Source organism: Salmo trutta, chromosome 32 (assembly GCF_901001165.1).
Source record: "Salmo trutta chromosome 32, fSalTru1.1, whole genome shotgun sequence".
NCBI lineage: Eukaryota > Metazoa > Chordata > Actinopteri > Salmoniformes > Salmonidae > Salmo > Salmo trutta.
In genome coordinates this window covers 43,993,038-44,015,506 of record NC_042988.1, presented here as the reverse complement: position 1 = coordinate 44,015,506, position 22,469 = coordinate 43,993,038, and the positions used below count along the sequence as shown (strand labels likewise).

General features: G+C 43.7%; 1 protein-coding gene across 1 annotated transcript in view; it reads right to left on the bottom strand.

Moving 5' to 3' along the window:
• Positions 1-8,098, bottom strand: part of LOC115170526 (transmembrane protein 114) — a 36,340-nt gene extending 28,242 nt beyond the window's left edge. The window contains exons 1-2 of the mRNA XM_029726741.1: positions 7,918-8,098; positions 5,103-5,180 (exon numbers count right to left, since the gene is read on the bottom strand). Coding sequence (XP_029582601.1) covers positions 5,103-5,180; positions 7,918-8,098 — 259 coding nt within the window. The remainder of the gene's footprint in view (positions 1-5,102; positions 5,181-7,917) is intronic.
• Positions 8,099-22,469: the final 14,371 nt, after the last annotated feature.

Here is a 22,469-nt window from a genome sequence, read left to right as displayed (position 1 = left end):
ACACCTCTGAGTCAATACAACACCCGTTCTGCCAGTCACATTCTGTTAAAGGTCCCTAAAGAACACACATCCCTGGGTTTCTCATCTTTTCAGTTCGCAGCAGCTAGCGACTGGAATGAGTTGCAACAAACACTCAAACTGGACAGTTTTATCTCCATCTCTTCATTCAAAGACTCAATCATGGACACTCTTACTGACTGTTGTGGCTGCTTTGCGTGATGTATTGTTGTCTCTATCTTCTTGCCCTTTGTGTTGTTGTCTGTGCCCAATAATGTTTGTACCAAGTTTTATGCCGCTACCATGTTGTGCTGCTGCCATGTTGTTGCCATGTTGTGTTGCTACCACGCTGTTGCTGCCTTGCTATGTTGTCGTCTTAGGTCTCTCTTTATGTAGTGTTGTGTTGTCTCTCTTGTCGTGATGTGTGTTTTGTCTTATATTTATGTTATTTATTTATTATTGTTTTTCTATCCCAGCCCCCAACCCCTCAGGAGGTCTTCTGTATTTTGGTAGGTCGTCATTGTTAATAAGAATTTGCTCTTAACTGACTTGCCTAGTTAAATAAAGGTTCAATAAAATAAAATAAATACTTTGTAGAAGCACATTTGGCAGCGATTACAGCTGTGAGTGTTTCTTGGTAAATATCTAAGAGCTTTCCAGACCTGGATCGTTCAATACTTTCCCATTATTCTTTTCAAAATTCTTCAAAATGGATCATTGCTCAACAACCATTTTCCCATCTTGCCATGGCTTTTCAAGTAGATTTAAGTCAAAACTGTAACTCAGCCACCCAGGAACATTCGCTGTCTTCTTTGTAAGCAACTCCAGTGTAGATTTGGCCTTGAGGTTATTGGTGAATTCAAGTCAGTGTCTGGTGGAAAACAGACTGAACCAGGTTTTCCTCTAGGATCTTTCCTGGTGTCACGTCCTGACCATAGTAAGCTGTTATTTTCTATGGTAGAGTAGGTCAGGGCGTGACAGGGGGGTTTTCTAGTTTAGTTTTCTATGTTGTTATGTTCTAGTTTTTGTATTTCTATGTTGGGTTTTGTTTGGGATGATCTCCAATTCGAGGCAGCCGGTCCTCGTTGTCTCTAATTGGAGATCATATTTAAGTAGGGTTGTTTTCCACCTGGGTTTTGTGGGAGATTGTTTTTGAGTAGTGTATGTTTCACCTCTGCGTCACGGTTTGTTGTTTTGTTCTTTAGTTTATGCATTGCATAGTTTCACAGTGTAAATAAAATGTGGAACGACACACACGCTGCACTTTGGTCTGCTTCTCCTTACGACAACCGTGACACCTGGGCTTAGCTCCATTTTGTTAATTTTTTTTATCCTGAAAAACTCCCCAGTCCTTAACGATTACAAGCATACCCATAACATGATGCAGCCACCATGCTTGAAAATATGGAGAGTGGTACTCAGTAATGAGTTGTATTGGATTTGCCCCAAACATCAGGACAGAGTTAATTTCTTTGCCACATTATTTGCAGTTTTACTTTAGTTCCTTGTTGCAAACAGGATCCATGTTTTTATTCTGTACAGACTTCCTTCTTTTCAATCTGTCATTTAGGTTAGTATTGTGGAGTAACTACAATGTTGTTGATCATCCTCAAGTTTTCTCCTATCACAGCCATGTTTTAAAGTCACCATGGGCCTCATGTTGAAATCCCCGAGTGGTTTCCTTCCTCTCCGGCAAATGAGTTCTAGTGACTGGGTGTATTGATACACCATCCAAAATGTAAATATTAACTTCACCATGATCAAAAGGGATTTTCAATGTCTCCTTTTATCATTTTTACCCATCGACCAATAGGTGCCCTTCTTTGCAAGGCATTGGAAAACCTTCCTGGTTGAATCTGTGTTTGTAATTCACTGCTCGACTGAGGGACCTTACAGATAATTGTATATGTGGGGTACAGAGATGAGGTGGTGATTCAAAAATGATGCTAATAAACACTATTATTGCACACAGACTGAGTCCATGTAACTTATTATGTGACTTGTTAAGCACATTCTTACACCTGAACTTATTTAGGCATTTCCATAACAACGGGTTTGAATACTTATTGACACAAGACATTTTAGCCTTACATTTTTTTTAGAATTTGTAAAAAATTCGAAAGTCAAAGGGTGTGAATACTTTCTGAAGGCACTGCATGTGGTTGTCCCACTTAGCAATCTGATGATGAATGTACTAACTGTAAGTTGCTCTGGATAAGAACATCTGCTAAAATGTATTTTATCAATAGCCAGCCAATACCTCTACAGGAGCATGGTTAATTATGCTAAACAATAATGAACACCTCCAACAACCCCTCCTGCTGCAGAAGCACTGAAAAATAATGAGCAATATCATTTACATTTAAATACTGCTAAATACTCACCAATATATCTTACATTTACACACTGATAAATACTCACCAATATATCTTACATTTAACCTATTTAATCCCGTAAATCACAATAGTGACCGTATGTCACGTCCTGACCAGTAAATGGGTTATTTGTTATTGTAGTTTGGTCAGGACGTGGCAGGGGGTGTTTGTTTAGAGTGTTTTGGGGTTTGTTGGGCTATGTTCTTATGTAAGAGGGGTGTTTGTTTTATGTGTTTTGGGGTTTGTGGTTAATGTTCTATGTTAGTATATTTCTGTTCGTTCTAGTCTTTCTATTTCTATGTTTAGTTAATGGGGTTGACCTTCAATTGGAAGCAGCTGCTCCTCGTTGCTTCTAATTGAAGGTCCTATTTAAGAGGGGTGTTTTCTATGGGATTTTGTGGGTAGTTGTTCCTTGTTTAGTGTTTGTGCACCTGACAGGACTGTTTTGTTCTTTTTTGTGTACGTATTTATTTGTTTCTCCTTCTTCAAAATAAAAAGATGAGTATACATATTCCCGCTGCGTTTTGGTCTGATCTTTACGACAACCGTGACACCGTAAAAAAATGTTTTCAGTTATAAGGCTCTAAAACATTTTCTGACGTATCAATGCATTTCCAGCAAATATTGAAATAATAAAAGGTCTGTGAAATATGTGCAGTGTCACATGTTTAGTGTAAATTGTCACATGACCAGAGCTGTTTACTTCCTGGTTGCACCATGAGAAGACAATGGCTGCATCAAAGCTCCCAAACAAAAGGTTAGTAAAGTATGTTAACATTAAGATAGGACAAAGATTTTTGTTACACATCATCTTAAAAGGTGTCTAGTATTAATATATGCATTTCCAATTACTCAACTTTGTTCAGTGTGGTCATAGAATGAGTAAACATGTTGACGGCAACAATAGTGACCGGCGAGATAACACAGTGCATCTGTCACAAACTTCGTCGTCTGAGGAGGAGAAATCATCGGACCAATATGCAGCGGCTAAATTGCTCATCTTCTTATTTATTAAAGAAAGGGAAAAAATACTCATACAAAACAAACGAAAACAGTCCTGTAAGGTGCTCAGACTATACACGGAAACAAACACAAGCGAACTAACCCACTTAAATATGGCCTCCAATTAGAGGCAACGACAACCAGCTGCCTCCTAATTGGAGGTCGTTCAAAAACCCCAACATAGAAATAGAAAAACTAGAAAAGCCACATAGAAATAGAAAACAGAACATCAACCAAAAACCCCGAAACACACAAAACAAACACCCCCTGCCACGCCCTGACCAAACTACAATAACAAACAACCCCTATGCATGTGAGAAATGCAAACCGTCACTGCACATTGAGTGCCATGGACAGTAGAAAAGGAGATAAGACCAAATGAAAAAGGGCTGAAAAAGCCAATAAAAGAAAAAATAGAAAAGTCGATAAAGAGTGAGGAGAGGCAGTACAACGGACTCTAGGAAGAAAAGAAAAGTTGACGAAAAAGACAATCAAAATGACTGAAATGTTTTTGGGGGGAAAAAAGGTAAATTGATTCAAGACGTACTGTATGACAGTAGGTCTGACTGATCACAGTTCAAAATAGTGATGCATAAACTAATCGTGCACTTGGTTCTGAAGCCTACCTCTATTATATATATGTATACACAATAAAGTTACAATATTAATGTTTCAATACATGTTGCACTAAAGTAGCAATGTTACAATGTATGTTACAATAAAGTAACAATGTTGAAATATGTTGATGGTTGTTGTCTATGCTCTCAGTATTCATATCGGTGTTGTAGAAGGGTTTTTGATATGTAAAATAGAATGTGATGGGGCATTCTAGTGGCAATGCTGGGGACTGCCAGTGACAGAGTTTTAAATGTGTTTGTCACGTCCTGACCAGTATAGGGGTTATTTGTTATTATACTTTGGTCAGGATGTGGCAGAGGGTGTTTGTTTCATGTGGTTTGGGCTATGTATTTAGGTAGAGGGGTATTTGTTTTATATGGTTCGGGGTGTGTGTGTATGTAGAGGGGTGTTGGATTTATGTGTTCCGGGGTATTTGGTTTATGTTCTTGTTTTTTATTCTAGGGTTTCTATGTTGTGTATTTCTTTGTTGGCCTGGTGTGGCTCTCAATCAGGAACAGCTGTACATCGTTGTTTCTGATTGAGAGTCATACTTAGGGAGCCTGTTTTCCACCTGTCCCTTTGTGGGAGATTGTTTTTGCACTGCTGTGTATAGCCTGTGAAACTGTCATTCTTTGTTTATTTCGTGTTCACCTATAAATAAAATAATGATGATCACGCAACCCGCTGCGCCTTGGTCTAATCCCTACGACAACCGTGACAGTGTTAATAACTGGGCTGGGATATATAACCATTTTCATGACTGCATAGGAAAAATATGTTAATTCAGTATACATCACATTATCCCACCGACCATAAAACACACTTTTACGCATACTTTTCCATGAAAATAAAAATTAATTATGATTGATTATTTCATTTGGGATTAAATGGGTTAAACACAGCTAAATACTCATCAATATATCTTACATTTACACACTGCTAAATACTCATCAATATATCTTACATTTACACACTGCTAAATACTCACCAATATATTTAATATTTACACACAGCAAAATACTGCCCAAAAGGTGGTAATCATTTGATGACAATGGTAATGATGAAGATGATAACAATGATTAGTGTTTTAGTTACTGTAACTGTTCTTACTTAAAAGTTGTCTGTAAGAGTCTGTGAGGTTTTGTCTGCCTTCAAACGGGTTGACGAATGGCTGACAGAGCTTCTGGGCTGGGAGAGAAGACAGAACACATGGATCAACCAATCACATCTTCCCTCCCTCATCTCCTCCCTCCCTCATCTCCTCCCCCCTCATCTTCTCCCTCCCTCATCTCCTCCCTCCCTCATCTCCTCCCCCCTATTCTCCTTTCCCCTCAAATCTCCCATCTCCTCTCCCTCATGGCCTCTCCCTCCTCTCCTCTCCTTCATGTCCTCTCCCTCATGTCCTCTCCCTCATGTCCTCTCCCTCATCTGCTCCCCTCATCTCCTCCCCCTCAACTCTCCCATCTCCTCTCCTTCATCTCCTCTCCTCCCCCTCATCTCATCTCCTCCCCCTCATCTCCTCCTCTTCAACTCTCCCATCTCATCTCCTCTCCCCCATCTCCTCTCCTCTCCTCCCCTTCATCTCCTCCCCCTCAACTCTCCCATCTCCAACCCCCTCATCTCCTCCCCCTCAACTCTCCCATCTCCTCCCCCTCAACTCTCCCATCTCCTCCCCCTCAACTCTCCCATCTCCTCCCCCTCAACTCTCCCATCTCCTCCCCCTCATCTCCTCCCCCTCAACTCTCCCATCTCCTCCCCCTCAACTCTCCCATCTCCTCCCCCTCATCTCCTCCCCCTCAACTCTCCCATCTCCTCCCCCTCAACTCTCCCATCTCCTCCCCCTCTTCTCCTCCCTCTCAACTCTCCCATCTCCTCTCCTTCATCTCATCTCCTCCCCCTCATCTCCTCCCCCTCTTCTCCTCCCTCTCTACTCTCCCATCTCCTCACCCTCAACTCTCCCATCTCCTCCCCCTCATCTCCTCCCCCTCTTCTCCTCCCTCTCTACTCTCCCATCTCCTCCCCCTCAACTCTCCCATCTCCTCTCCTTCATCTCATCTCCTCCCCCTCATCTCCTCCCCCTCTTCTCCTCCCTCTCTACTCTCCCATCTCCTCCCCCTCAACTCTCCCATCTCCTCCCCTTCATCTCCTCCCCCTCAACTCTGTTTCAAAACATCACAGTAGTATAGCCTGGGTGTAAGTCTGTTTCTAAACACCACAATAGTATAGCCTGGATGTCAGTCTGTTTCTAAACACCACAGCAGTCCTAGCCTAGGTTGAGTTGTCTGTTATGACATTGTTACAATCCAGAGGTTGTCTACAACAGAAAACAGACATGCCGTCACCCACACTGGCTCTTACACCCACGCTGCAGTAAAGCAGCTCCCCTCAACCCTGGTCCTGGGGACTGTCAGGGTGGGACTGCTTTTGTTCCAGTACTAATACACCTGTTCCAAGTAATCAATGTTGTTATGATAAGTCTAATACATTTAATAAGTTGACCTGGGTCTCAATAGAATATCTTACAAAAGAATATCTAATAATAAAATATCTGATGATAGAATATCTGATGATAGAATATCTGGTAATAGAATATCTGATGATAGAATATCTGATGATAGAATATCTGATGATAGAATATCTGCCATCTAGCTGACACTTTAGCTGGAGCTTATCCAAAGCATCTTACAGCCATGTAGTACCAGCTGAGCTACAGGGGACTACACTATACATGTTATAACCCTGGTAGTACCATGCTCTACCAGCTGAGCTACAGAGGACTACACTATACATGTTATAACCCTGGTAGTACCATGCTCTACCAGCTGAGCTACAGGGGACTACACTATACATATTATAACCCTGGTAGTACCATGCTCTACCAGCTGAGCTACAGGGGACTACACTATACATGTTATAACCCTGGTAGTACCATGCTCTACCAGCTGAGCTACAGAGGACTACACTATACATGTTATAACCCTGGTAGTACCATGCTCTACCAGCTGAGCTACAGAGGACTACACTATACATGTTATAACCCTGGTAGTACCATGCTCTACCAGCTGAGCTACAGAGGACTACACTATACATGTTATAACCCTGGTAGTACCATGCTCTACCAGCTGAGCTACAGGGGACTACACTATACATATTATAACCCTGGTAGTACCATGCTCTACCAGCTGAGCTACAGGGGACTACACTATACATGTTATAACCCTGGTAGTACCATGCTCTACCAGCTGAGCTACAGAGGACTACACTATACATGTTATAACCCTGGTAGTACCATGCTCTACCAGCTGAGCTACAGAGGACTACACTATACATGTTATAACCCTGGTAGTACCATGCTCTACCAGCTGAGCTACAGAGGACTACACTATACATGTTATAACCCTGGTAGTACCATGCTCTACCAGCTGAGCTACAGAGGACTACACTATACATGTTATAACCCTGGTAGTACCATGCTCTACCAGCTGAGCTACAGAGGACTACACTATACATGTTATAACCCTGGTAGTACCATGCTCTACCAGCTGAGCTACAGGGGACTACACTATACATGTTATAACCCTGGTAGTACCATGCTCTACCAGCTGAGCTACAGGGGACTACACTATACATGTTATAACCCTGGTAGTACCATGCTCTACCAGCTGAGCTACAGGGGACTACACTATACATGTTATAACCCTGGTAGTACCATGCTCTACCAGCTGAGCTACAGAGGACTACACTATACATGTTATAACCCTGGTAGTACCATGCTCTACCAGCTGAGCTACAGTGGACTACACTATACATGTTATAACCCTGGTAGTACCATGCTCTACCAGCTGAGCTACAGATGGTCACACTAAGCCACAAAGGACCAGTATCTGATTCCCTGATAAAATAAAAGTAACATACAGTGACTTACAGTTGCAGGTTCTCCATAGTCCTGAGTGTGAGCTGAGAGAGAGGTTGGAGTTGTTTTGCCTCTGAGCGACATCTATGAGGTACCAGTAGTCTGTCCCTATAGCCACCCCCAGCAAAACAAAACTGGACACTCCACACACAGCTACAAACACTGCCAGAGCTCCCAGAGTCAGCCTCACCATACTGGGAAGAGGAGAGGAGAGAGAAGAGAGAGAAACAGAGAGAGGGATAGACGTGGTGAGGCAATTAAGAGCGAGAAAGAAAGAGGTGTACAGAGCATGAGGGAGTGAGGAAGATAATAATAATTGAAGCAATAGAGAGAGAGAGGAACAGAGTGAGAGAGGAACAAAAACAGAGAGAGGAACAGAGTGAGAGATTAGGTGGGAGTGAGAGATCAGAGTGGTAAACACACACAGGGGAAGAGGGGGAATAAGAGAAATACAGGGGGTGAAAGATAAAGAGATGGATAGATCAATGAAAGAGATGGAGAGCTGTTGTGGACTGTCTCTATGTCAGAGTGTGTATCTGCCATCTGTGGAGTGGTACTGGTACTGAAGTAGTCTACCTACCACAGGATTTCTGTTATAAGAATTTTATATCTTCATGATAATAATCAATAATCAATTTGCCTTGACTAATGCCCAAGGTTTGTAAGACAATGGGTTAAAATAATTAGGCAAGGACTCAGCTTTCTGCAAAAGGTTTCTGTAGCTTTATTCAGAGAACGTTCTGGCGTCAGGATAACAAAACAGTCATTATATAGTTGTTGCTTACTTACGCAAATGCATTTACACACAATCCGTTGGTGACCTGCAACCCCCATAAACTTCTCACACTGTTTATCACCTTCTGGCTCAGCCTGTTCCTTTCCTTCAAGGTTAGGAGCTCTCTGAGCTTTTACTCCCTTGACCATCTGTCTCTCTATCTCTCTATACTAATTGCATACACACATTTCTTTCCCTCTCCAGTGGTTCCTGGACTTCCCGGAACTAATCAGACTAATCGATTCCTACATTGATCATTACATTGATTATTCATTAACCCTGCTGTATGACTAATAATTCATCATGGTCTATTGATTCATTTACCTTTATTAGATAATTCTCTTATCAGTTTCCCAAACTCAGTCCTTGGGCCCCTCCTCTGTGCTTGGGCCCCTCCTCTGTGCACGTTTAGGTTTTTCCCCTAGCACTACACAGCTGATTTAAATAATCAAAGGTTGATGATGAGTTGGTTATTTGAATCAGCTGTGTAGTGCTAGGGTAAACATATAAATGTGCACCCAGAGGGTGGGCCAGGAACAAGTTTGGAAAACCCTGCCCTACCAGACGGTCTATCAGCAGGGTGTAGTACCGTCCTGGGCCAGATGAGGGTAGCGTGGGACAGACATTGTGCATTTTGAATGTTTGTTATGATCTCTGTGTATGTATCAGTAGCATCAGTAGTATCAGTAGTAGTATCAGTAGTATCAGTATCAGTAGTATCAGTAGTAGTATCATCAGTAGTAGTATCAGTATTATTATTAGCTTCAGTAGCATCAGTAGTAGTATCAGTAGCATCAGTGGCATCAGTAGTAGTATCAGTAGTAGTATCAGTAGCATCAGTAGTAGTATCAGTAGTAGTATCAGTAGCATCAGTAGTAGTATCAGTAGTAGTATCAGTAGTAGTATCAGTAGTAGTATCAGTAGCGGTATCAGTAGTAGTATCAGTAGTAGTATCAGTAGCATCAGTAGTAGTATCAGAAGCATCAGTAGTAGTAGTACCAGTAGTATCAGTAGTAGTATCAGCATCAGTAGTATCATCAGTAGCATCAGCAGTAGTATCTGTAGTATCAGTAGTGGTATCAGTAGTAGTATCAGTAGCATCAGTAGTGGTATCAGTAGTAGTATCAGTAGCGGTATCAGTAGTAGTATCAGTAGCGGTATCAGTAGTAGTATCAGTAGTAGTATCAGTAGCGGTATCAGTAGTAGTATCAGTAGTAGTATCAGTAGCATCAGTAGTAGTATCAGTAGTAGTATCAGTAGTAGTATCAGTAGTAGTATCAGCATCAGTAGTATCATCAGTAGCATCAGTAGTAGTATCTGTAGTATCAGTAGTGGTATCAGTAGTAATATCAGTATCAGTAGTAGTATCAGTAGCATCGGTAGTAGTATCAGTAGCATCAGTAGTAGTATCAGTAGTATCAGTAGTAGTATCAGTAGTAATATCAGTATCAGTAGTAGTATCAGTAGCATCAGTAGTAGTATCTGTAGTATCAGTAGTGGTATCAGTAGTAGTATCAGTAGCATCAGTAGTAGTATCAGTAGCATCAGTAGTAGTATCTGTAGTATCAGTAGTGGTACCAGTAGTAATATCAGCATCAGTAGTAGTATCAGTAGCATCAGTAGTAGTATCTGTAGTATCAGTAGTGGTATCAGTAGTAATATCAGCATCAGTAGTAGTATCAGTAGTATCAGTAGTAGTATCTGTAGTATCAGTAGTGGTATCAGTAGTAATATCAGTATCAGTAGTAGTATCAGTAGTATCAGTAGCATCAGTAGTAGTATCAGTAGTAGTATCAGTAGTAGTATCAGTAGTAGTATCAGTAGCATCAGTAGTAGTATCAGTAGCATCAGTAGTAGTATCTGTAGTATCAGTAGTGGTATCAGTAGTATCAGTAGTAGTATCAGTAGCATCAGTAGTAGTATCAGTAGTAGTATCAGTAGTAGTATCAGTAGTAGTATCAGCATCAGTAGTATCATCAGTAGCATCAGTAGTAGTATCAGTAGTATCAGTAGTAGTATCAGTAGTATCAGTAGTAGTATCAGTAGTATCAGTAGTGGTATCAGTAGTAGTATCAGTAGTAGTATCAGTAGTAGTATCAGTAGTAGTATCAGTAGTAGTATCAGTAGTGGTATCAGTAGTAGTATCAGTAGTAGTATCAGTAGTAGTATCAGTAGTATCAGTTGTAGTAGTATCCCTAGGAGGGGTGTGTCACTTGAGTGGGTTGAGTCACTGACATGGCCTTCCTGTCTGGGTTGGCGCCTCCCCTTGGGTTGTGCCGTGGGGGAGATTGTCACGTCCTGACCAGTATAGGGGTTATTTGTTATTGTAGTTTGGTCAGGACGTGGTAGGGGGTGTTTGTTTTATGTGGTTCAGGGTGTGTTTTGTGTATGTGTTTAGGTAGAGGGGTATTTGATTTATTAGTCCGGGGTTTGTTAGTCATTGTTCTATGTTAGTATATTTCTATGTTCTATCTAGTCTTTTGTAGTTCTATGTTTAGTTAATTGGGGTTGGACCTTCAATTGGAGGCAGCTGGTTATTGTTGCCTCTGATTGAGGGTCCTATAATTAGGAGTTTGTTTTTCATGGGTTTTTGTGGGAGATTGTTCTTGTTTAGCTGTTTTGCCTGAAGAGACTGTCAGTTCGTTTTGTATGTGTTTTCCTTCTTCACCATAATAAAAGAAGATGAGTATACATTTTCCCGCTGCGTCTTGGTCTCTACCCTACGAAATTCTGGACCATGGCACCAGGCTGGGGAATATCGTCGCCCACCGGAGGAGATAGATGCAGCCAAGGCGGAGCGGTGCCGGTATGAGGCTTTATACGCACCGATGGGGAAGCACGAGAGGCACCCCCCAATAATTCTTTTGGGGGGTGCACACGGGCAGTTTGGCGGGGCTAGGATTGAGCTGCAAGCCAACTCGCCGTGCTTTTTATGGGAAGCAACTGGAGGGGAGAGCACCAGAGTATGCGGAAGTGTGCAAGATCTCGACCATGCGTATGTACAGTCCGGCGCGAGCGATCCCAGCCCCTCGCAAGTGCCGTGCTAGAGTAGGCATCCAGCCTGGAAGGAGGATGCCTGCGCAGCGCATCTGGCCACCAGTGCGCCTCCTAGGCCCAGGCTACCCTACGCCTGCTCTACGCACGGCAACCATCAGCCCTCTGCACAGCCCAGTTCGCCCTGTACCAGCAGTCCACTTGTGCAGGGCTGCTATTTCTATCCATCCAGGATGGGTTGTGCAAGAGGTGCGCTCCAGACCTCCAGTACTTACCCATGGCCCGGTGTATCCAGTTCCTGCTTCTCGTGCTAGCCCTGAGGTGCGTAGTCTGGCGTCTCCTAAACCAGTACCACGCACCAGGCTTCCAGTGCGTCAACCCAGTCCAACTCGTCCTGCTCCCCGCACTAGCCCTGAGGTGCGTGTCCCCAGTCTGGTACCTCCACTACCAGCCCCACGCATCAGGCTTTCAGTGCGTCAGCCCAGTGCCGAACTTCCGACGACAGTGCCTCGTCCAGAACTTCCGGCGACAGTGCCTCGTCCAGAGTGTCCGGAACCAGCAGAGTCGCCCTACGGTCCGGAGCTCCCAGAGTCGCCCTACGGTCCGGAGCTCCCAGAGTCGCCCTACGGTCCGGAGCTCCCAGAGTCGCCCTACGGTCCGGAGCTCCCAGAGGACAGTCCAGGGTCTTCAGTGACTGGCCTCTGGAAAAGGTATGCAGTGGGGGTGGTTTGGTCAGGTAGGGGATTAAGGCCTGAGCCTAAGCCACCTCCACTGTAGGAGGTTTGGGGGGGGGGGGGTGTAGCACAGGAGCCGTCGGTGACGGCAGCCACCCTCCCTTCCCTTGGGGGTTATTTGTGTGAGGTACATCCGGGGTCTGCACCTTTGGGGGGGTACTGTCATGTCCTGACCAGTATAGGGGTTACTTGTTATTGTAGTTTGGTCAGGACGTGGTAGGGGGTGTTTGTTTTATGTGGTTCAGGGTGTGTTTTGTGTATGTGTTTAGGTAGAGGGGTATTTGATTTATTAGTCCGGGGTTTGTTAGTCAATGTTCTATGTTAGTATATTTCTATGTTTAGTTAATTGGGGTTGGACCTTCAATTGGAGGCAGCTGGTTATTGTTGCTTCTGAGGGTCCTATAATTAGGAGTTTGTTTTTCATGGGTTTTTGTGGGAGATTGTTCTTGTTTTGCCTGACGAGACTGTCAAGTTCGTTTTTGTTTTGTATGTTTTCCTTCTTCACCATAATAAAAGATTAGTATACATTTTCCCGCTGCGTCTTGGTCTCTACTCTACGACACCAGTGACAGATCTTTGTGGGTTATACTCGGCCTGCATGTCACGTCCTGACCAGTAGAGGGTGTAGTTGGGTCAGGACGTGGCAGAAGAGTCTGTGTGTTTTGTGGTTTCATTAATTTTGGCCATGTGACTTCCAATCAGGCACAGCTGTAGAGGGTTGTGGCTGATTGGGAGTCACACATAAGTGGCCTACTTTGCCTTTTGGGTTTGTGGGGAATTGTTGTGTGCACTGCGTTTGGACGAGCCTGCCACACTGTTGCGGTTGTGAGTATTGTTTGTTGTTTTGTTTGTTTCAAGTGGATGCTCTACTCCTTTTTTGAACATTAAAAATATGAGTATCCACACTTCTGCTGCGCTTTAGGCCTCTTTCACTGAAGACAATCGTGACACTGCACTTTTCCTCACTCAAATAATTACATTTCTAAAACTCTGATTAAATTAACATAATGTGTTAAACATTTTTCCAGTTTCAAGCATGGTGGTGGCAGCATAATGCTGTGGGGATGTTTTTCAGTTGCAGGGACTGGGAGACTATACTCGGCCTTGTCTCTGGTTGGAGATATCCCTCTAGTGGTGTGGGGGCTGTGCTATGGAAAAGTGGGTGGGGTTATATCCTGCCTGTTTGGCCCTGTCCGGGGGTATCATCAGATGGGGCCACAGTGTCTCCTGACTCCTCCTGTCTCAGCCTCCAGTATTTATGCTGCAATAGTTTGTGTCGGGGGCTAGGGTCAGTCTGTTATATCTGGAGTATTTTTCCTGTCTTATCTGGTGTCCTGTGAATTTAAGTATGCTCTCTCTAATTCTCTCTTTCTCTTTTTCTTTTTTTTCTTTCTCTCTCTTGGAGAACCTGAGCCCTTATACCATACCTCAGGACTACCTCGCCTGATGACACCTTGCTGTCCCCAGTCCATCTGGTCAACTGTTCTGCCTGCAGCTATGGAACCCTGACCTGTTCACCGGACGTGCTACATGTCCCAGACCTGCTATTTTCAACTCTCTAGAGACAGCAGGAGCGGTAGAGATACTCTGAATGATCGGCTATGAAAAGCCAACTGACATTTACTCCTGAGGTGCTGACCTGTTGCACCCTCGACAACTACTGTGATTATTATTATTTGACCATGCTGGTCATTTATGAACATTTAAACATCTTGGCCATGTTCTGTTATGATCTCCATCCGGCACAGCCAGAAGAGGACTGGCCACCCCTCATAGCCTGGTTCCTCTCGGTTTCTTCCTAGGTTTTGGCCTTTCTAGGGAGTTTTTCCTAGCCAACGTGCTTCTACACCTGCATTGCTTGCTGTTTGGGGTTTTAGGCTGGGTTTCTGTACAGCATTTTGTGACATCAGCTGATGTAAGAAGGGCTTTATAAACATATTTCATTGATTGTGTCAGAATCAGTAGTAGCATCAGTAGCATCAATAGTAACAGAAGTATTTGTAGAATCAGTTGTATCAGTAGCATAAGAAGTAGTATCATCACTTGCAGTAGGATCAGTTGCATCAGTAGAAGTAGCATCAGTAGAAGTAGCATCAGTAGAAGTAGCATCAGTAGAAGTAGCATCAGTAGAAGTAGCATCAGTAGAAGTAGCATCAGCAGTAGAAGTAGCATCAGCAGTAGAAGTAGCATCAGCAGTAGAAGTAGCATCAGCAGTAGAAGTAGCATCAGCAGTATCATTAGAAGTAGCATCAGCAGTAGAAGTAGCATCAGCAGTAGAAGTAGCATCAGCAGTAGAAGTAGCATCAGCAGTATCATTAGAAGTAGCATCAGCAGTATCATTAGCAGCAGCAGCAGTATCATTAGCAGCAGTATCATTAGCAGCAGTATCATTAGCAGCAGCAGCAGCAGTATCATTAGCAGCAGCAGCAGCAGTATCATTAGCAGCAGCAGCAGCAGTATCATTAGCAGCAGCAGCAGCAGTATCATTAGCAGCAGCAGCAGTATCATTAGCAGCAGCAGCAGTATCATTAGCAGCAGCAGCAGTATCATTAGCAGCAGCAGCAGTATCATTAGCAGCAGCAGCAGTATCATTAGCAGCAGCAGCAGTATCATTAGCAGCAGCAGTAGTATCATTAGCAGCAGCAGTAGTATCCGTAGCATCAGCAATAGTATAATTAGCATCAGTATCAGTAGAAGTATGAGTAGCATCAGCAGTAGCATCAGCAGTATCATTAGCAGCAGTAGCAGTATCATTAGCAGCAGTAGCAGTATCATTAGCAGCAGTATCATTAGCAGCAGTATCATTAGCAGCAGTATCATTAGCAGCAGTATCATTAGCAGCAGTATCATTAGCAGCAGTAGCAGTATCATTAGCAGCAGTAGCAGTATCCGTAGCATCAGCAGTAGTAGTATAATTAGCATCAGTAGAATTATGCGTAGTATCATTAGCATCAGTAGTGGCATCAGAAGCGTCAGTAGTAGTGTCAGAAGTAGTAGCAGTATCACTCTCGCTATCTCTCTCAGAATGACCTTCTTGATCCAAATCAGTCAGGTTTCAAGACTGGTCAATCAACTGAGACTGCTCTTCTCTGTGTCACGGAGGCTCTCCGCACTGCTAAAGCTAACTCTCTCTCATCCTTCTAGACCTATCTGCTGCCTTTGATACTGTGAACCAGCAGATCCTCCTCTCCACCCTCTCCGAGTTGGGCATCTCCAGCACGGCTCACTCTTGGATTGCGTCCTACCTGACAGGTCGCTCCTATCAGGTGGCGTGGCGAGACTCCGTCTCTGCACCACGTGCTCTCACCACTGGTGTCCCCCAGGGCTCAGTTCTAGGCCCTCTCCTATTCTCGCTATACACCAAGTAACTTGGCTCTGTCATATCCTCACATGGTCTCTCCTATCATTGCTACGCAGACGACACACAATTCATCTTCTCCTTTCCCATTTCTGATAACCAGGTGGCGAATCGCATCTCTGCATGTCTGGCAGACATATCAGTGTGGATGACGGATCACCACCTCAAGCTGAATCTCGGCAAGACGGAGCTGCTCTTCCTCCCGGGGAAGGACTGCCCTTTCCATGATCTCGCCATCACGGTGGACAACTCTATTATGTCCTCCTCCCAGAGTGCTAAGAGCCTTGGCGTGACCCTGGACGTTCTCCGCTAACATCAAGGCGGTGACCCGATCCTGTAGGTTCATGCTCTACAACATTCGCAGAGTACGACCCTGCCTTACACAGGAAGCGACGCAGGTCCTAATCCAGGCACTTGTCATCTCCCGTCTGGATTACTGCAACTCGCTGTTGGCGGGGCTCCCTGCCTGTGCCATTAAACCCCTACAACTCATCCAGAACGCCGCAGCTCGTCTGGTGTTCAACCTTCCCAAATTCTCTCACGTCCCCCCGCTCCTCCGCACACTCCACTGGCTTCCAGTTGAAGCTCGCATCTGCTACAAGACCATGGTGCTTACCTACGGAGCTGTGAGGGGAACGGCAACTCCGTACCTTCAGGCTCTGATCAGGCCCTACACCCAAACAAGGGCACTGCGTTCATCCACCTCTGGCCTGCTGGCCCCCCCACCTCTGCGGAGAACAGTTCCCGCTCAGCCCTGTCAAAACTGTTTGCTGCTCTGGCACCCCAATGGTGGAACAAGCTCCCTCACGACGCCAGGACAGCAGAGTCAATCACCACCTTCCGGAGACACCTGAAACCCCACCTCTTTAAGGAATACCTGGGATAGGATAAAGTAATCCTTCTAACCCCCCCCCGAAAAAGATATAGATGTACTATTGTAAAGTGGTTGTTCCACTGGATATCATAAGGTGAATGCACCAATTTGTAAGTCGCTCTGGATAAGAGCGTCTGCTAAATGACGTAAATGTAGCAGTCGTGAAGGGGGCACGAAAAAACCTAGACTGAAAAGATTTGGCATGGGTCCTCAGATCCTCAAAAGATTTTACAGCTGCACCATCGAGCGCATCCTGCCGGGTTGCATCACTGCCTGGTATGACAACTGCTCGGCCTCCGACCGCAAGGCACTAGAGGGTAGTGCGTATGGCCTAGTACATCACCGGGGCGAAGCTTCCTGCCATCCAGGACCTCTATACCAGGCAGTGTCAGAGGAAGGCCCTAAAAATCCAAGACTCCAGCCACCCTAGTCATAGACTGTTCTCTCTGCTACCGCACGGCAAGCGGTACCGGAGCGCCAAGTCTAGGTCCAAGAGGCTTCTAAACAGCTTCTACCCCCAAGCCATAAGACTCCTGAACAACTAATCACATGGCTACCCGGACTATTTTCACCCCCCCCCCCCCCCCCCCCCCCCCCCACTGGTACTACTCGCTGTTATTATTTATGCATAGCCACTTTAACAACCCTACCTGCATGTACATAATTATCTCAATTACCTTGACACCGGTGCCCCCGCACATTGACTCTGTACCGGTACCCCCTGTATATAGTCTCTACATTGACTCTGTACTGGTACCCCCTGTATATAGCCCCACTATTGTTATTTACTGCTGCTATTTAATTATTTGTTTTTCTTATCTCTTACTTTAAAAAAAAAGTTAATTAACTATTTTGCTGTGCGCCATGGAGTTTTGATTTGGTAGCACTGGTACTCCTATAAAAAACATTTACCAATATAATACACCAGATGCCTAAATTCTATTTGTGCTGTTGGGAGCAGGCAAAGTTAATACGTTTGTATTGGCTGTTATTACATGTGTTACATTTGAGCGGCTCGCATCATGAGCAAAGTCGATACATTATATAATTTCATCTCACCTGTGTGAGTGAATTGGAAATTCAGCAACTCTTGGAGACAGTGGAGGTCTATAAAAATGCTTTCTTTATTGGTAAAACCAAAGTGTTTCTGCCTTATAGAGCTCCACGGTGGAGGTGTCATAATACCCATAAAACCTAGCAGTCAAACAGGGAAATGGTTCCAATCGTTTTTCCACCATTCATTTTTGCCAAAGGGGATTTTAGATACAGTTAAAATAAGGGCTGTGTTTCATGTAGGCTTACCCTGGTGTGAAGTTTTGATAATCGTGTAAATCTCTCTCGGACAAGGTGACTCTTATCAATATATTCGTCTCTAGTTACACTCAGATTCGAAAATGCTAATTAGCGTCAACGTAGAGTGGCGTACAGCAGGTCAGCCACCAGGGGGAGACTCGGCGAGGCCTGGTGACAGACGGTGTATACATCACGAGGCGATGGCTCCATCTGCTGGATGTGCCAGGTCTCGACGGGTTCTCCAGCCAGGACTAATTGGGGCTGATTAGGAGTTGGTGAGTGAGCAATCAGCCCTTGATTACCAGCTGTGCAAGGCCCATAAAGCTGCCAGAAGGGCAGCACATAGGGAGAGTTGGGGAAGAAATGACTCCCGTATAGTTGGGGAAGAAAGGACTCCCGTATAGTTGGGGATGGTTGCAGAGGTATCAGGAGGGAGTTCAGTTTTTGTGCCTGACAGGATACAGCAGGACCCGGGAGACCTATCCTTTTATTTTTGATTTATTTAAATAAACATCCTTGAAGCCAAGCTAATCCTACTCTGTCCGTGTCTGATCTGTTTAAACGTCTTGACCAAACCCCCTGGTCTGTCACAGTAGACATCATGCAAGACTACAGGTCCCTGCAAGCTCCTGCATGTCGTCTCTAGCTGACGCCTTTGCTAACAGGTATTGTACCAATTTCAAACGTGCACAACACAGTTCACAGAATTGTCCATTTAAAGAGATTTAGCCAATTTATTCATTACTACATTTAGCTAACATTAGTTCATCCAGAGATTTTTACCTTTACCTCGATTTGGCAGTCTCGTCCAGATCAAAATTGAATGCGCCAAATACAACAGGTGTAGACCTTACCGTGAAATGCTTACTTAAAAGCCCTTAACCAACAACGCAGAGTAAGAAAATATTTGCTAAATTAATAAAAAGTAACACTAAATATACAAGGAGTACCAGTACCGAGTCAATGTGCAGGTTAGTCGAGGTAATATGTACATTCAGGTGGGGGTAAAGTGACTATTCATAGATCATTTAACAGCGAGTAGCAGCAGCGTAGCAGAGAGAACAGTCTATGACTTGGGTGGCTGGAGTCTTTGACAATTTTTAGGGTCTTCCTCTGACACCGCCTGGTTTAGAGGTCCTGGATGGCAGGAAGCTTGGCCCCAGTAATGTAATGGGCCGTATTCACTATCCTCTGTAGCGCCTTGCGGTCAGATGTCGCGCAGTTACCATACCTGGCGGTGATGTAACCAGTCAGGATGCTCTTGATGGTGCATCATCATGGCATTTTGTAGTTCTTTATGATAGGCACATTAGCAGATAATTAGCATTAAAAAAAAAAGAATTGTGGGGGGGGGGTTAAATAAAAAAATTACAAGGTTATCAAAATGTCACACCAGTGTAAGCCTACACGAAACACAGCCCTTATTTTAACTGTTTCTAAAATCCTCAATGAGAAAAATGAATGGTGCAAAAACAATTGGAACCGTTTCTCTGTTTGACCGCTAGGTTTTATGGGTATTATGACTCGTACTGTGGTACTCTATATGACAGAGACTACCGAAGGTGGATTTATGGTTTTACCATAGAGAAGGATAGAGTTCTCTAGTAGCCAAAAGGCTGTGTTAGCATGGGCAGCGACATTGAGGGCTTCCACCTTTCCATTTTAATGTAGTCAACTGGGTGGGACATCCAACTTCATTGGCTGATCCATCCTGGTGACCCTGTTGGCGTCATGTCCAACCCAGTCATCAGAAAGGATCAGCCAAACGTGAAGAAGAAATTGACTACTTCAAAATGGAGATTGCCTCAATGGCACTGTGCATGTTCTCACAAATGCTAGAATGACACAGATACAAAGATGAGTGCTATCTCGGTTGGACATTTTATGCTCTCACAAGCACAGATAAAAATGAGTCCTCTATCTATCTCCATGGAACTGCCCATGCTGTCACAGATGCTATAACAGCACAGACAAGTCCTCTAGCTATCTCTATACAGCTGCCCCAGAATCAAAGATGAGTTCACTATTTATCTCTTTAACTGTTCAAGTTACTTTTGAACAAATTCTTATTTACAACAACAGCCTAGGAACAGTGGGTTAACTGCCTTGTTCAGGAGCAGAACACCATATTTTTAACCTTGGTAGCTCGGCGATTCGATCTGGCAACCTCTCGGTTACTGGCCCAATGTTCTAACCACTAGGCTACCTGCCGCCTCTCTATGCAGCTTTCCATTCTGTCACAGATGCTATAATGGCACAGATCCAAAGATGAGTCTATCTATCTCTATGCAGCTGCCCATGCTGTCACAGACGCTATAATGGCACAGACACAAAGATGAGTCCTTTATCTCTATGGGTTTAACAAATTAGTATTTTTGAATGACTCTTTTTACTGACTCGAGAGTCATGATTCGTTTTTTCTGAGTGACTCGTTCATTTTAGCCATTCATTTGAGGATTAACGTCTCTGGAGCCTCCGGCTCAGAGGCTCCAAAGACGTGCTCTGACCAACTGTCTGTCATATGTGTGCAGGAATACACTGAATAAAAGTACAAATGCACCATGTAAAGTGTTGGTCCCATGTTTCATGAGCTGAAATAAAAGATCCCAGAAATCCCACAAAAAGCTTATTCCTCTCAAATTTTCTGCTCACTACATCCCTGTTAGTGAGCATCTCTCCTTTGCCAAGATAATCCATCCACCTGACAGGTGTGGCATATCAAGAAGCTGGTAAAACAGCATGATCATTTCACAGGTGCACCTTGTGCTGGGGAAAGTAAAAGGCCACTCAAATATGTGCAGTTTTGTCACACAACACAATGCCACATATGTCTCAAGTTTTGAGTGAGTGTGAAATTGGCATGCTGACTGCAGAAATGTCCACCAGAGCTGTTGCCAGAGAATGTAATGTTAATTTCTCTACCATAAGCCACCTCCAATGTAATTTTTGAGAATTTGGCAGTACGTCCAATTTGGCTTCTTCACCAAATTGATTCTGTTTCTCTGAGACATGGCTAGACAGTACCATCTCTCAAATTGATTATAAGTTTCTCTGAGACATGGCTGGACAGTACCATCTCTCAAATTGATTATATGTTTCTCTGAGACATGGCTGGACAGTACCATCTCTCAAATTGATTATATGTTGCTCTGAGACATGGCTGGACAGTACCATCTCTCAAATTGATTATATGCTTCTCTGAGACATGGCTGGACAGTACTATCTCTCAAATTGATTATATGCTTCTCTGAGACATGGCTGGACAGTACCATCTCTCAAATTGATTATATGTTTCTCTGAGACAAGACATACCCAGCGCTGGAGGAGGCATGCTACAGGCCACCCAAACAAAATTACTTTTACCCAGCACTGGATGAGGCATGCTACATACCAGCCAATCAGAATGACTTTTACCTAGCACTGGAGGAGGCATGCTACATACCATACCAGCCCAAACCATCATAGATTTGATCTTGGTGTCTGATACATCTAGGATTTGGTGTCATTCCCTATGGGATTAGTGACTATTCAATACTTTACAAAACAAGAAAGGTTAAAAAAAGCTCTTTAACTCAACACAATAACTGTTAGATCTCTGAAACAATATAGCAAAGATACTTGTATTGATCATTGACTAAAGTTCATTAGGACCAGGTGCTTACAGTGCCTTCAGAAAGGATTCACATGCCTTGGCTTGCCCCACATTTTGTTGTTACAACCTGAATTTAAAATTGATTAAATTTACCCCATAATGTCAAAGTGTAATTCTCTTTAGACGTTTTTACAAATTAATTAAATTAAAATCTGAAATGTCTTGAGTCAATAATTATTCAACATATTTTTTATAGCAAGCTAAAATAAGTTCTGAAATAAAAATGTGCTTAACAAGTCACATAATAAGTTGCATAGACTCACTCTGTGTACGATAGTTTTTAACAGGATTTTTGAATGATAACCTCATCTCTGTACCTGTCAGGTCCCTCAGTCGAGAAGTGAATTTTAAACACCAGATTCAACTACAAAGATCAGGGATGTTTACCAATGCCTCGTTAAGAAGGGCTCCTATTGGTAGACATTGAATATCCCTTTGAGCATGGTGAAGTTATTAATTACACTTTGGATGGTGTATCAATACACCAAGCCACTTCAAAGATACAGGCATCCTTCCTAACTCAGTTGCCAGAGAAGAAGGAAACCGCTCAGGGATTTCACCATGAGGCCAATGGTGACTTTAAAACAGTTACAAAGTTTAATGGCTGTGATAGGAGAAAACTGAGGAATTATCACATTTACATAAGTATTCAGACCCTTTACTCAGTACTTTATTGAAGCACCTTTGGCAGCGATTACAGCCTCGAGTCTTCTTGGGTATGACGCTACAAGCTTGGCACACCTGTATTTGGGGAGTTTCTCCCATTCTTCTCTGCAGATTCTCTCAAGCTCTGTCAGGTTGAATGGGGAGCATCGCTGCACAGCTATTTTCAGGTCTCTCTAAAGATGTTCGATCAGGTTCAAGTCTGGACTCTCACTCAGCCA